The sequence below is a fragment of the Cervus canadensis genome, chromosome 22, assembly GCF_019320065.1.
Source record: "Cervus canadensis isolate Bull #8, Minnesota chromosome 22, ASM1932006v1, whole genome shotgun sequence".
In the NCBI taxonomy this organism is placed as follows: domain Eukaryota; kingdom Metazoa; phylum Chordata; class Mammalia; order Artiodactyla; family Cervidae; genus Cervus; species Cervus canadensis.
The window spans coordinates 17,416,722-17,432,213 of record NC_057407.1 but is presented as its reverse complement, the minus strand read 5'-3'; the positions used below and the strand labels follow the sequence as shown (position 1 = coordinate 17,432,213).

The 15,492-nt window shown below is 44.1% G+C and overlaps 3 protein-coding genes across 18 annotated transcripts in view; all 3 read right to left on the bottom strand.

The window, feature by feature from the left end:
* Positions 1-637, bottom strand: part of PXK (PX domain containing serine/threonine kinase like) — an 80,217-nt gene extending 79,580 nt beyond the window's left edge. For 2 of the 9 annotated variants that reach the window (XM_043442005.1, XM_043442006.1), the window contains exon 1: positions 146-476. In XM_043442005.1, the coding sequence (XP_043297940.1) occupies positions 146-247 (102 nt within the window). In that variant the 5' untranslated portion in view covers positions 248-476. Of the gene's footprint in view, positions 1-145 lie in introns of all 9 variants that reach the window. The other 7 variants (XM_043442011.1, XM_043442010.1, XM_043442007.1 and 4 more) reach the window with 7 other exon arrangements.
* A 699-nt stretch (positions 638-1,336) lies between these two features.
* Positions 1,337-7,091, bottom strand: HTD2 (hydroxyacyl-thioester dehydratase type 2). Its single transcript, XM_043442031.1, has one exon. The coding sequence runs from the start codon at positions 7,089-7,091 to the stop codon at positions 6,585-6,587; it is 507 nt and encodes a 168-aa protein (XP_043297966.1). The 3' UTR covers positions 1,337-6,584.
* RPP14 (ribonuclease P/MRP subunit p14) lies at positions 6,627-13,566 on the bottom strand. 8 transcript variants are annotated; one of them, XM_043442036.1, is made up of 6 exons: positions 13,410-13,566; positions 10,457-10,574; positions 10,234-10,318; positions 8,222-8,298; positions 7,697-7,775; positions 6,627-7,267 (listed from the first exon to the last, which is right to left on the bottom strand). In XM_043442036.1, exons 2-6 carry the CDS (start codon positions 10,531-10,533, stop codon positions 7,211-7,213), a joined length of 375 nt encoding a protein of 124 aa, XP_043297971.1. In that variant the 5' UTR covers positions 10,534-10,574; positions 13,410-13,566; the 3' UTR covers positions 6,627-7,210. The 8 variants fall into 8 exon arrangements, with proteins under 8 accessions (XP_043297971.1, XP_043297975.1, XP_043297974.1 ...); XM_043442040.1 differs by having other exon boundaries at positions 10,457-10,559; positions 13,410-13,559; XM_043442039.1 differs by lacking the exon at positions 13,410-13,566 and adding an exon at positions 13,060-13,330 and having other exon boundaries at positions 10,457-10,559.
* Between the last annotated feature and the right edge of the window lie 1,926 nt (positions 13,567-15,492).

The window sequence follows — 15,492 nt, the reverse complement described above, 5'->3', positions numbered from 1 at the left end:
AAGCGACGCCACGCCCGAGCCCTCTCGGCCCGGACCGCCGACCCCTGCCCCGGGCCCCTCCCGGGCGACCCTGCCCGGCCGCCCGCAACCCTCTCAAGGCCCGGGGCGGCCCCACGCCGCCCGCCCCGACCGGCGGGCCGCGCACCGTGTGAGACTGCAGGCTCTGGCTCGCCTCGATGGCCGCTGTCAGCGGCACCGTGTCGTCCAGCAGCACCTTGCCGGCCGGCGGCTTCTCCATGAAGGCCATCCCGGGACGCCGGTCCGCCACCGCCTCGGGACCAGGGGCAGGAACCGCGGGCGCCGAGTCCTGCCGCTGCCGCCGCCGCCGCTGTCAACACGCGCCGCCCCACGCGCCGCCGCCGCCGCCCGCCGGGCCCGCGGGGTCCTAGCGCCGCCCGGCCCCCGCCGCCTGGGCCGTGGGCACAGGCGACCCTTTCGCGCTGCCACCTCCCGCGGGGTCCTAGGGCCAAACCGTCGGTCACAGCTGTCCTGGAGCTGCGCCTCCAAGCTCCACGTAGGCGCACCGCAAGCTCGATACCCTCAGCACCGGCCTCAGACCTCGGGACAGTTCACCCTAAGCCATCACCCCCAGAGGTCCTCAGAGCCGAAGACACGGCGTCTTGGGCTCCCGGAACGCTCAGGCCCAAACAATCCCAAACATTCCTTAATGGGTTTCTCTTATTAGGCCCTGAAAACTGTACACCCTGACTTACAACTGATCCTTTCCCATCAAGCCTCCCAGGCCAAAGAACCCTAAGACCCAGAAAAAAGGGCCTTCAGGATGGGACTCTCCTGCTGTGCCTTGCAGAACCACAAACTTTCTAGAACAAGCCCCTCAAATTGAGATTTTGTGGGGAGCTCTTGAACTTGGCTCTTCAGACTAAAAAACCTAAGAGCTGGGCCCTCAGAATTGAAGCCCTAAGACTCCAACACTCTCAGACCCAAAGCTCTTTGAACTGGAGCCCCTAAAACCTGGGCATTGGCCCAGAACTCCCAGTCTCTACCCTCTGGCCCAGTTCTAAGCTCAGCACACAGGCCTTCAAACTTTCAACCTGACTTGGGGTGCTCCATCCCACCGTACTGGCTCCAAGAACGTCAAAACCCACAGCCAGATAACTCTGATCAACTCAGACCCAAATCTGCCCCAATCTGCCTGAACCCAAGGCCATAATCCTGACCCACCCACAGTGCTGTCTGCCAGGGCAGCATCCCAGGACAACAGAGAGAGCTGGAATTACCAGCTGTGTGCCCTTGAATTAGTTACCCAACACCTCTGAGCCCCAGCTTCCCATCTGTAACATGGAGATAATAAAGCAGCAGTCTATTAAAACTATGAATCACTTAGGGAGGGTTCACTTTTTACTTATGTTTTTTAAGGCAAATACGTTATTTCATTACCAGATTCACAGAAACCAAAATTCGGCTTTAATCATTACTCATATCATGTGGGCTGACCGGAGACAAGGCTCTTCTTGCATACTGCTGGGGGAATATAAATTGGAGCATTTATGCACTCAACAATTATTTACTGAGTACTTAACCATGTAAGAGGTCTGGCACTAGCAGCTGGGATTTGACAACACACATCGAAATGTCCTCACCCAGTAATCCCACCTGTAGGAGATTATCTTAAGGAAATACTCAGAATCAGTGCAAATACATAGCACTCAAAAGTATGTATCTCACAATAGAAGACTGGACAAATTGTGATACAATCATAGATATTTTACAAAGATTAAAAATTAGATTATCAAAGGATATTTAATGATGTTGGGGAATGCCCTAGATACAACAGTAAGTAGGAAGAAAACCCAATATATGCATTTTATGATCTCAAGATTTTAAAATGTTCATAGGAAAAACATCAGAAGGAAGCCCACCAAAATATTAGCTGAAGGTCTTTAGCAAACAGAATCATGATGCTATTTTTTCTGCACTTTTCAAAATGTCTCTAAAAATATTTTACTTGTATGTTTAGGAAAAAACATAACAATATTATACAACTGGGTTGCAAAGGTCATCAAAGGAGAGCCTGTCCTCTTCCTTACTAAGGAAATGAAACTGAAAGTGAGAAATCATGTATTTGATGGACTGAAGCCAGAGACTAACTCTCAATCTAGGCTTTTCTGTGCTCGAGGAATTCTTGCCTGAAGCCTCTGAGAATAAATACTATAGAGAGCCTTATAATCTTATCTACCCAAATCAGTGCCCTGAAGAGCCTAGACTTAACTGGATCCCTGGATCCTCTGGAGACTAGGCTATGATAGTCTGTAAAGCCAGTTGGCTTTTGAAGTGGCTCACGGTGAATGTGGAGAAACTCCCTAGTCCAGAGCTGATCTGAATCAAATCTACTTTGCTTCCAGTCTCATACTGGGTAAAGCAAATGAGATATGCAGTACTTCTGTTGCCATATACATAACTACTCAGGGCTGCAAGGGAAAATAAAGCAAGATTTATATCCTTGTATGCTGCCAAATGTTTAGATAGTCCACAGGTTGTTTAACGGCTTGACATTTGGCCAGACTGACTGAAAATAATGAGTTTTAGTGAGGACGCTTCCAGACCTGGCACCTGTTCTACAAATCAACTCACAGAACCTAGTGAAACACTCAGTGCTTCCTAAGCAGCATCGCCTCCCCACTCAGAATTATTTTCTTTCTTTAAATATTCATGATCTGCATTAAAAAAAAGAAAATTCAAGTCACTTGTGATTATTCTTACTTCCCTTACATACTGGAATTTTTCATCACATCGCAGAGGAATTTTGCTCATGGTTTATAAGGTCATGTGAACTGTGGCCTCACTAAGAGCCACCCAAGAAATTGATTGTGGCCTAGAAATCGACTGTTTGTGGAGCCTTCTATTAATTCTGTTCTATTTATGTAGTGTCCACATTTGTCTTAGGTTTTCTTATGATTTTTCTGCAAACCAAAATTTCTCTGAAGATGTTGAAAATTCTGGTCTCTGTGTGTAATCCATAGGAAGAAAAGCCAAGGACAAAGGGAGTGAAACATCCAGGACCCTGGAGAGACTCAAGTGCAGTCCCAGAGTCATTTCACGGCACTTGCAGAGTCAGTTAATAAACTCTGCCGGCACATGACGCATTCAGAGCGGCACAGCCGCTCAATGACTGTCGACCTTTGGTAAGAGTATGTTTTAATGTCAAAACGTAATAGATGTAATTTAGTAGCAATTTTCTTTGGGAGTAAATTGGTCTCTTAATCATGCTCTAAGAACATAAAAAGAAAAATGCCTAATAATTCAGCACAAAATGAAAACCTGTGGTTACCTAAGAGGCACCAATGGGCCTTTAGCAGTTTCTTCTTTTTCTAGCTGAACACGCAAGACGAACGGTGGCTGTGGGGAGGCTTTCTCCCTGCCGCTACTTAAGATTCACTGCTCAGAAAAAGAAATGAGTGGCATTTCACCAATGTGGAAATGTTTCTAATCAAATACAAAAATCTGTTAAGCAATTTTCCAGTACATTAGGCTGAAATTGCTTACGATGGATATATTTCTGTGGCGATCAAACATCCTATGAACTGCAGCCTTATAATGCCCCTCCGTGGAAAGCACTAGGACTATCTGCCTTGCTCTTTCAGTCAGTACTTTTGTACTCACTTCTCTTTGTGACCCTGGACAGTCAAAGCCACTTCTCAATTACTTGCAAGAGGATTTCCTATATGGGAGTCACTCGTGCTTTCATTAGAAGAGTTACTCTTTCTGGCAACTTGTAGAGAGCTCAAAATGAAAAAGCCAGCCAGCTAGCTTGTGCTATAGTCAGCTTTAACAAAGCATAAGTGGTCTGAGAATCTTGGCTCAGTGTAAAAGTAACAAATTATCATTTACAGAGTTTCCCTAAATCCTTGCCTAATTCTCTGTTCCATCTTCTTTCAGTTTATAAAGATCAAAGAAGACCATGACATCTATGGAGCATCAAAAAAAAAAAAAAAAAAAAAGGAAACATTCCTGAGAAGCTACTTTAAGTTACACACTGTTAATCAGCTATCCATCAGATCTCATATACACAAGTCCCCACAACGCCTGACTTGCACAGTTTCATCTTTAGAATAATTCTTTCAGTAATTCTGTTCTGAAGACACTCACTGAATAAATATCAACTTAGAAAAAGTACAGGCGATAGGTATTGGTAGAAGCCATCAAGTAACAGTGAGGAAAACATTAAAACTTTAACAGGGAATAAGATCTAGAATATTCTAAATAGAAAAAAAATTATGTACGATGGTAGTTCCAAATACAAATGCAACATAAGATACTATTATAGAAACTGATAGTGTTCCAGTATGGGAACATTTTAAGACCCACAGGGTAATGGAGAAAAGAAATGCTCTGGAGCCAGGCAGGCCCATGTGAATTCCAGCTCTACTGCATACTAGCTATACAGCCCTGGGCAAGTCACAGAGCCTATAAAATGGCTTGCCTATAAAATGGAACAGTAACTTCATAAAACTGTCTGAAGGATTAGAATTACTGTAGAAACCTGGCTTGTCATTGAAAGAATGGTAACTTATAGTATCAATGATCACACCACACTCCACTTGCAGACCCATACTTCAGGACTGCCATTAAGTCCCAGAGAACGAATTCTGCAGGAACAGATGGTCTCAGCATCAAGTGTTTATTTTGTGATTCAAGTTCTCCGTTTTGTTTTCCAATGTGACATCCAATTATCTGCATGTATCATGTTTCACCTAAACATACACCTTCTTCAGATGAACCTGAACCTCTATAAGCTTCCCATTATGAAACTCATGATAATGGCATCCTTGCTCTGCATCCTGATTTTGGTATTTTCCACATTACCAACACAAACTAGAATGTGGTACAATATTAAACTACTCATTTATACACAACACTGCCCTCTAGTGATGAGAACAATTCTTTCTAGTAGTCTGTTTTAAGGATCCCCTTGATGTAACAAACATGGAGAAGGAAATGGCAACCCACTCCAGTATTCTTGCCTGGAAAATCCCATGGGCAGAGGAGCCTGGTAGGCTAAAGTCCATGGGGTCGCAAAGAGTTGGACAAGACTGAGCGACTTCACTCACTTGATGTAAACAAATAAAAAGAAATCTAGTTACTGATCCAGCAGCAGGAAAATTTTTTTTTTCTAGGAAATGTGGGTAGATGCAACCAATTAATTTGATCTTATCTTCCTGATCAAAGCAACCAGCTGTGGTCTGAGCTACCATCTAAAGCCACAGAGCACAGATGGACTACCTGTATGTTCTACTATAGATTCTTGTCTTAATAGTGCTGGCTGTGTACAGGATGACCAGCAATAACAAATTAGGCACATTTCCTCTCTAACACCCCTCAACTCTTAATTAAGAACTTGGCCACCACAGTGTTCCTTCAATTTTTTATCTTACAGTTATTTTAATAAAAGCATGTATTATTTATATAATGGGTGGGGACCCCCAAAATATTTTCAAGGGAGAGAGAAAATCACCTAGATTGCTAAAACAGAAACTGCACTCAAGATCTATTCCAGGTTTAGAAAACCAATGGAGATTGGCTGACATACTGAAAGACTGATCTATTCTTTAATTTTCGGCCAGATAGCTCCAAACTCAGGAAACCTGTAACCTTGCTCACAGACGAGAATGACAAGAGCAGTAGCTACTGTTTAGAGGCTGGGCCTTGTGCTTACCTATTTGTATCTGTCATCTCCAACACTCCTGTATGGAGTCGTTATCCCTGCTTTATAGATGAAACCAAGAGAGCTTACAGAACTGAGTCCAAAGATGCACATAAGCCCTCCCCCAGTGACAGGAAAACCATCTGAAGGGCAAGAGACACTGAAGGGTCAATAAATCACCATCTTGGTGTAAACAGTAACAAATTATAATAAACTCTGATTCAGAAACTGCTGAAGAACAGGATCTAACAATATTTAGTGTTAAAAGACAGGTGTTCAAAGATGACCTATCTTCCATCATTGCCTTTAATAATTAAATGCTTGCTACTTATAAACTCAGTGACTTTAGTAAATTCTTATTCTACACAGATATAGGTAGGTTTGTGTTATATGAGTGCAAATCTAATTAGGTCTGAAATCCTAAAAGTAGATCATTAAGCTAAACGATAACTTTCCTAACACTTTTTCCAGTTTTTTTTTTTCTTTTTTAATGGCACCTCATGGGAGCCTGGTTAACAATGTGCAACCTTAGAATCACCTCTGATCTCCTCTATTCACTTGTGTGTGTGTGTGTGTGTGTGTGTGTGTGTGTGTGTGCACGCATGCGTGTGCTGTGCCACATGGCTTGTGGGATCCTACTTTCCTGACTAGGGATTGGATCCATGTCCCTGGCAGTGAAACCACTGGACCACCAGGAAATTGCCTATTTTTTTTTTTCAGTGTTGAAAACCTAGATAGATGATGAATATATTTAATCCAGAGTGAAACATAAGTGGACACTGGAACATTTCTCTACCTGCTCCCCTCCCCCAGTACAGGTCTATGAGCCTGTCCTTGCTGAAGAATAGCAATCCCTGTTTTCCCCTGAGGCTTTCAATAATAACAACACTGGTGTCTGAATTTGTATCTTTAAAGACGTATTTCAGGATTTGGGAGCTTCTGGGACCATAACTTTAACCCAGCCTTCCATAACAGTCTTTTTACTTTCTAGTACGGAACACGATACTGCAATAATGGCAATGAACCGCTTCAGCTTTTTCACTTCTGCAGAAGCTAAAACAACTTCCCCAACATATAAAGGGGCTGGAAAGTTAATTTCCTGGGAAAGAAACACACAGCCTGGCCCTGGCATTTTAGTACCGAGGAGAGCTGAAATAAGTCCATTGATCAAAACTCCATGGACAATTGTCTTTCCAAATCTGGTGTGTTTTGCAAAATCTTCATCTAAGTGCAAAGGATTGACATCCCCTGTTAATTCTGAGAAGGTGGCCACATCCCTCTGAGTGAAGGCCCTCCTGAGCTCAGCCCGGTCTCCAACTCTGAGGTGCATGCGCTCTAAGGGCTGCCTGTTCAGCACTGCTTGGCTCAGGCAGACTCTCCTGTGAAGCCTACCCCACCAGAGGCGATGGTTGGACATTACTGGGAACATCTTCAGCACTCTCAAATTCCATCGACAGGAGTTTTTGGGCTGCTTCAGTCTCCAAGCATTATGCTGGCACCAAAAAGTACTTTTGAGAGTGAGGAATATTTTCTCAAATTGAAGATTACTCAATTCAATACTAGTTCCCTACTATTGCCAGATAATGCAAGGAGAAATGGAGAAACCTGTAAGAGAGGGAAAAAAATTTTAAGGCAGTATCGGGAGAAAATTGCCTGGAAATCCAGGATAGTGTAGAAACATGCCCCGTTTTATAGGATGCAGTAGCATTTTAAAGAGCATCTTGAGAGCTAGCCTGAGATAAATAAATGGGCATGACATGCTCAGAGAGAACATTCAATACATTAGGCATGAGGCATTAAGATAAAAGACTTTTCCACAGGTGTTCCAAGTTTTATCCCCAAACCTCTCCCATACAACCTAAAATCTAAGCGTTCTGTCTGACATTTTCATAACTACTGACGCCCTGGGTTTCCCCCTCCCAGCTGGATGGCATTAACCACACTAGATTTATGCAAGCAAAAATGGGACACATATTAATAAAGCAATTTGGTCTACTACTCAGCTTCAACTGGAGTATGCGAAGGTGTGTTTACCTGAATCACTCTGAAAGCACAGTTCTTGCCTTTATAGGATCCTAACAGGGTCAGAGAGCTCCACAATTTGACAAGACCACTACGGAAAGATCAAGAAAGCGTCAGTAAAGATTCGTCCCTGCAGCATCTGACTTGTACTTTCTTCTCTGATGGGCCAGAAAGTAGTTTCTACCGGAAACCTGATTTAAATAAGAAAACTTTACAAATGAAAGCATACCATGTCAAGGCAGAGGACAGAATGACCCTCAATCAGGCATGTTTGTAAAATTCCCACTTCTGAGTCTGCAACTGTGACTACCAACTGGGAAACACTACAGCGGTAAGTAAATCCCAAGTCTGGCTAACTGGACTATAAAGTTCCTGGTGGGTGAGTGTTCACATTCTCCCCCATTTAAACTTCCAAAAGCTGCTGGGAGTTCACAAGGACAAAACTCTCCTCATTCTCAGAAGGGAGCACTTCTGCTGTTTTTTTACCATCCATCTCTCTGCTCTGCTACACTAGAAGGGTCCCACCGTCAGCCATACCTGCTGCATATCCTCAGGATGGCTGACAGGGTCTTCTCTTCATAGGTTAGAACGTCCAAAGGTAAGGCAGCATCAACCTAAGTAGAGAATGATACTGTTAGCAGATGACTATCATCCTTACTCTTGAACTCTAATTGCTTTTCTCCTCCAAAAAAAATCTGTATTTTATTTAATGGTGCTGGAGTACAAGGCCCGTTTTTCTACAGCTCCCTCTGCTTGGATCATTATTCCTATACCTTTCCATGTTGCTAAGACCTCTTTACTTTTCTCAAGTCTTTTTTAAATTGTTCCTTCCCTGATGCCCAAGATTAAGTTCAGTAGCTTGCTACGCTCTTTCACATACAGGACCCACCACGCCTTTCATAATACTCACCGTTCTTGCCATTAATTGTTCAACATGGTTTCCTGCTAACATAACCAACACCGACAGTCTGTGAGGCAGAAGCCATGTCTGCTTGTTCACAGCTACATCCCCAGCAATCAGGTTTCATACTTGACATATAGAAGGTGCATGGATTTTTTTTCCCTCACACTTTTTACTTTGAAAAACTAGAGTCATATTACATTGCAAAGAAATACACGGGAAGGTTCCATGCACCCTTCACTCAGCCTCCCGCACTGTAGCACCTTGCATAACCACAGTATGACATCAAAACCAGAAAACCAAAATTAATAAGTCAGAGCTTACTCTGACTTTGCCAGTTATACATGCACTCACATTTGTTTACATGTGCATATGTGTAGTTCTATGCAACACTGTCATATAGGTTGTTTAATGTAACCATTACCATAATCAAGATAAAGAGCTATACCATCACAAGGCTCTCTTTCAACTTGCCTCCTCAGTCCTCAACCCATGCAAACACTAATCTGTCTCTAGACTATATAGTTATGTACAATAATTACATTATTTCGGGAGCATGATATAAATGGAATCACTCAACATATCACTTTTGGGGATTGGTTTTAGTATTCTGGCTGCACCAAGCCATGTGGCATGTGGGATGGCTCCCCAGAGAGGGAATCCTGGCCTCTGCAGTGAAAGTGTCGACCCTAACCACTAGGCAAATTTTCTAACAGACTGTTTGTGTTTCTTTTACTACTGAGTTTTAAGAGATCTTTATATATTCCAGATATCAGTCCTTATGTGATTTGCAAATATATTCCCCCAAGTCTGTAATTTGTTTTTTCAGCCTCTGAACCAAGTCTGTTGCAGAGTAAGTTTTTAATTTTGATGAGTGCTTGACAGATTTTAATTTAATAAAACATATGTACCAGGAAATAATTTCCTGAGAATCATCTGTCTTTGCTTTCTCTTCAAAACTCTACTTGTTTTCAAGTGAATACTAAAATAGTACTACTCAGAAGTGCTGGTCTGTGATAAGGAGCCGCACCAGAGTGGAAATTGACAGTATCAGTGGACATAGTGTTTAGCTCAGGTCAGATTTTCTCACTGAAGACTGTCTCAGTAAAGGAAATGGTGTGTTGACTGACATTCTGGTACAAGCCACTAATCCTCACAGTGGGCAAGGAAAAAAAAAACAACAGTTTGCAGGCTGCCAGTCTGCACCACAGTTTGAGTGGCACTACAGTAAATCATTTGCCTCACAAGTTTCTTGTCAACTAAATGACATATTAGAAAAAACCTACTCAAAACTCATCACTTCTAAAACTCTGCTTGTGCAGTTTCAAATGTGGTTTTAAAATAAGTTTTGGAAAAACGTCCTTTCAGTATGTCCTACAAAATCTTCATGCTAAATTGCTTCAGTCGTGTCCGATTCTGTGCAACCCTATGGACCGTAGCCCGCCAGGCTCCTCTGTCCATGGGATTCTCCAGGCAAGAAGACTGGAGTGGGCTGCCATGCCCTCCTCCAGGGGATCTTCCCGATCCAGGGATCAGACCCGTGTCTCTTATGTCTCCTGCATTGGCAGGCGGGTTCTTTACCACTAGCGTCAGCTGGGAAGCCCCTACAAAATCTTAGTGGTGTTCAAACTACCAAGTGATTCCATACCTCACCAAACAGGTCCTTCAGGGCTGAAATAAGCAGCTGTTTGAATTGTGCAGCGTTCAGGCCAACCCCACAATCTTGAAATTCTCTGTAAGAAAAAAAATTTTAATGCACTGTGTTAAATTTCATACTACTTAGATTCATAAAAAAGTAATCAAAATGAAACTTAAGTAAATCAACTAAACTTCAATTAAAAAAAATAAGAAACTTAGGAGACGGAACTTACAGGCGGACTTTCATGTAGTGGTATTCAGAGGGATTTTTGTAAACAATTCTTTCATATGTGGTGGCTGGGGCTGGCATCTTTTTCCAGTGCTGATCACATCTACCTTGAGTCAAGACAGCTAAAAATTACAAAGATATAAGCTATTTTTCACTTTTTTTAAAAAAGAGAATTTGAGCTGATTTTTTAAAAGAAGTCCTAGTACAATAACTCATCTAATTCTGGTCAAGCTGATGTTACCAGTACAGACACAAAGGAAGTTTCTACATTTTACATATGCCAGACCACTGTATTCTTATTTAAATCCCAGCAAACACTTTCCCTTACTAAGTAGCCAGCTCTGTGCTAAATACTTCATATACTTTAGGTCACATCTTCAAAATGATCCCAGCAGGTAAATACTATTAGTATCCCCATTTTTGAGATGAGAACATTGAGCGCTGCCAAAGATGGCTACTACCTGCCCAAAGGCACAGAGATTCTAACTCTCCTGAGTCCCCTCAAGACCACTCAGGCATGATGCCTCTTAATGCAAATAATAAAAATAAAAGCATCAAGGAGTACAATCTGGGACCTCTTCTTTACTCTCAGTCAACGAAGAACATGAAAAGGAGAATGAGGGGTGGCAGCTCTGCTGGACTCTCCTAACGCTGGACTTGCCTGTTCTCTGTCTGGAGGCCAGGCCTGCACAGGGTTATCTGGCAGCCTCCTGAAAGACTGAGCTTCAACAGCAAAGGTCTGAAGAGGAATGTCTGGAATGGACACTCAAGCCATTTCCAACAGATATGGGACTTTCAAGAACTCAGAACACACCGGTCCCCCTCTATAGAATCCCTGTCCTTGGCTCCAATCCCACCTCACTCTCACTCTGGACCGCTCTTACTCAGCCTTCACATTTTTAACTTAAAGTTCACCTCTTCCAGGAATATCATCTCTTCAAGGAGGTCTTCTCTGACACCCTGTTTTAAGTCCTCTTTTTATGGAGTATTTTAATATTGTCTGTTTATTTAGTATCTGCTCCCCTCACTAAAGGGACCAGGAAACTGAGGCCCAACCATGGAAAGCAACTTTTTCAACGTCACATGGCTATAAACCAGCATTTACAGACACATCTCTGGGCTCAGTTCCAATAACTCCCAGATGATGACCTCAAGAGAAAAGGAGACGTCAGGGTCAAGCAGCTACATCCAACCATCCATTCAACAATCATGAATATTAACTGAGTCTGGTACAGAATATTCAACTAATGCTTACTAAATGCACAACTGATCAATCGGTAGTAGTGTGAGCCCTGGATATTCAAGAATATCTTTGATTTCAGACTGTACCTGCTGCTTCTTCCCCACCACCAGTCTCCCCTAACTAAAAGGGCAAGGAGAACAGGACTCTCAATCATTCCACTCATTGCCCAGCACACAACAGCTATTTTTGAAGTGTTACTGAGTACTTTAGAAGAGTTGGCTGCCTGAGGTAGATGAGTGAGATGGGAGCTGGGGCTTAGGATGCCAATAACAACAAAGTCTCACACAGTATTCTGGAAATGAATAATGGTGATAGCTGTACAACAATATAAATGTACTTAATGCCAGAAAACTGTACATTTAAAAATGGTAAATTACAGAAAAAAAAAAAAAACACAAACAAAACACTTAAGGAGCAGGTGTTTATTGAGCAGTCACTTCTGACTGGCCTCTGACTGGCCCGAGCCACAGCGTCATTGACAGCACTGCCCTCTGCAGGTTGTCCTGAGAGAAAAGGAAATGATGGCTAGGAAGCTCTCCCTGCAGCCTGGCACATTCACCAGGCTCACCGGGAAAATGTGAGCACTTCCACGGTGGCCGTCATCACCATCTCTCAAGTCAGCCTTTTTGGTAGCTGCAGGGATACTCATAACCTGACTTATTAGTAACAAGTGTCCCTGCTTCCCTCCCCAGCCTCGTCTCTAGAGCAGCCTGGGTGACCTTATTAAAAACTAATCGGAAAAAAAAAAAACAAACTAATCAGGCCACATCATTCCTCTGCTCGAAGCCTTGCAGAGGTTCCCCTTTCAGAGTAAAGCCAAAGTCTTTACAGCCCTTTAAGGTCCAACCTGATCGATACCCGCTACTTCAACGCCTTGACCTCGTGTGTTACCATTCATTCTCCCCTGCTCAGTTCCTTCCACCACGCCGGCCTCCCCAGCTCCAGCTTTTTCCCTCCGGTCTCTGGACATCTCTCCTAGCTTTTCCACATGCTAGAAATAATCTTCCTCCAGATAGCCACGTGGCTCACTCCCTTGCCTCTTTCATGACTTTGTTCAATTTCAGCGCCCGATCTGTTCCAGTGGCATTTTTATCTAATGTCACCGCCCCGTGCCCCTGCTCTACTTTTTCCTCAAGGCATTCACCACCCTCCAACATTAACTGTTAAGTTCATTTGTTCTTTATTTCAATTTCCCTCCTCAGCCCTACTAGAATATACGCTCCAAAAGTCTCCCAAAAACCTAAAGCAATACATCGCATACGGCAGGCATTCAATATATAATTTTGAGACGAAATCAGTTATTTTAAAAAAGAGGGAGGAAAAAAAAAAAAAAAGAGGGAGAGAGCGCGCTCTCGATTCCCTACTGTTGGGCAGGTGAGGTCGTTTTCAACTTTTTGACTAACTTCCGCCACTGATTTCGCGCCCGCCTGAAGCCAGGCGCATGCGCTCTGCACACGTGGTGGCGCTCAGTCCTCTCAGCCGTCCCGTGCGTCTGAGACCGCGTTGCAGAGAAGCCCGGGATGGTCCGCGGCCCGGCCTCGCCTTAGCCCGTGGCGTCCGTGGCAGGAGCGGGAGGTACCCCAGGCCGCTTCTCACTGCCCGCCGTCCCTCCGCCTTACGCACGCTCCCCTGGCGCGCACGTCCATACGTCACCAGTGCGGCCAACTGAGCCCACTCCCGGAAAACAGTCGCCCCGCTGTGGACTTCCGCCTACCCGCTCTCCGTCGGACTAGTCTGACGCCTCCCGGACTCTTTATTCACTACAAGAATCCACCGAGACGTTGAGCTACCGCGCAGCCTGCGGCCTGGGGAAACTCCGGGGTGTTTACGTTTGGCTCTTCTTTGCCCCGCCCCCGGATGTGTGACCTGGAGAGCGGATGTGACGCCACGGCGCGGAGTTTTCCTAAGGACCCAGGAGTGACTCTGAATCTCAGACTCGCCACGCTTACTGCCCTCTAGTGCCCACTCTGCAGAAAGCCGTGTGTGCAGATGTCTGCGTGGGGTAAGGGACTGCGCCCAGGAGCTTGTTTCGCAGTCATTCACTCACTCATGCCTTCATTCGTTCAAAAAAGTTTGTATCTAGCATCTCTTCTGGTGAGCATCTCCTATAAAGCACTCACCAAGGACAGGACCCCTTCTCGGTGTCTCTTGTGGCTCCCAGCGTATAGTAGGTATTCTGTCTGGGTTAACATAAAAAGCCCAGATGGTTCTCTTTCCAAATGTAAACCAAGTATCATCTATTCGTTAATTGAATAAGTACTTGCTGGGCCCCTATTATGTGACAGGTACTGGGGACAAGATGATATGGCCCCTGTACTCATGAAACATACTGTGTGTATTCAATAATAATAGCTAATATTAATCAAGTGCTTACTTTGTGCCAGGCACTATGCAAAAAAGTACATTACCTCATGGAACTCTCACAATCCTAAGGAGACTATTATTATGATCCATTTTACAGAGATGGAAACTGAGGCATAAAAGGCTAAGATCAACAGCACACAGTTATAAGTACGTCTGACTCTGGACAGTTCTCTCCACACTGCACCATATTACCACCAATTATGTGATATGTCAGGGGTATTTACAGGAAAGGGCCCGGGGCTGCCAAAACTTGAATGGAAAGCCCATGAGGTTGGGGCCTTGTCTGTGTTGGCTCCACCACTGCCGTCCCGTGCCCAGCTCTCAACTCCTACCAAGTACCCCTAAAACGAGTTCCCTTGACAAGTTTATGATTAGTCTCTCGATCCAAAACTTTATTCCCTTTCTTGTCGTGCCCCTGTTGCTCTCAGGATTGAAGAGCAGCAAAAATGGGGAGGAATGAAATCAAGCAGGACCCTGTGATCCCTTCTTGGGTACAGAAGTCCTTCCGTGTGTAAGTAGAAGAGAATTCATCTTGCTTGCTTGAGAATTCCAGGGGCTGGCCTTAAGGAGATGGAAATAGCCCAACCTTGGAGTAGATTACTGATTGATTACACACAAAACCGTCAAGATGATGCTGACCAGACCACTGCACAACCAGTCTGGAGATAATTACTGGAACTGACTGTGCTGTTCTGCATGGAGCCCCTTGCTTGTGCACTCCTGAAACCCCCCTTTAAAACCTTTTTCTTCTAACCCACAACTAGGAGATGGTCTCAGACACAGTCCACCATAGCTAATATTAATCAAGGGTTTACTGTGTGCCAGGCACCACGCGAAAGTGCCTGAATAAAGCACATTTTTTCACCAACACTCGTCTCAGTATTGACTTTTGGAGCAGCAAGCAGCCAAACGGGTTCCGTACTGGCCTTGACCAGTTACGTATATGTATCTATGTGTACACATACATACATATATACATAAGTATAATGTCTAGAAGGGTTCCAAGTGGACTGATGGAAGAAGAGTGGGGCTGTGTAGAAGGTGTCGGAAATGCTCGTGATGTTTTAGCATCCAGTTTGTTTATTTTAAACTGACAAGGCATCACTTTTATAATACTGATAACTGTTAAATAAAACTCAGGACTTGCCCCTTACCATCAGCAGAGGGAGCCTTGGACCACAGCCATCTGCATGCCCCTCCTTCCAACTTGGAAGAACAGATTTTCCTCAAGATGTCACCTCCCACCCCCACTCCCCAAAGCAGGAGAGAGGGGACAGGGAGGGCAGGTTCACTGTCCCTTATCTGCCACCCTGGAATCCAAGAAAACTCTGGAAACCAAATCTTTCTTCATTTGACATAATGCTTAATCTGAACTGAGGTGAAGCTTTTTATAGCTTTTGTCCCATTTGCTGTGGATATGCACAGAGCATACA

Excerpts from the sequence above, each read along its gene's own strand:
- HTD2 (XM_043442031.1), bottom strand. The coding sequence starts at position 7,091 with ATGTTCCCAGTAATGTCCAACCATCGCCTCTGGTGGGGTAGGCTTCAC.
- RPP14 (XM_043442032.1), bottom strand. The coding sequence starts at position 12,665 with ATGTCCAGAGACCGGAGGGAAAAAGCTGGAGCTGGGGAGGCCGGCGTG. Across the intron at positions 10,575-12,586 it reads TGAGCAGGGGAGAATGAATG|CTGTCTTGACTCAAGGTAGA; the intron begins GTAACACACGAG and ends TGTAATTTTTAG. Across the intron at positions 8,299-10,233 it reads TGAAGGACCTGTTTGGTGAG|GTTGATGCTGCCTTACCTTT; the intron begins GTATGGAATCAC and ends TTCTCTACTTAG.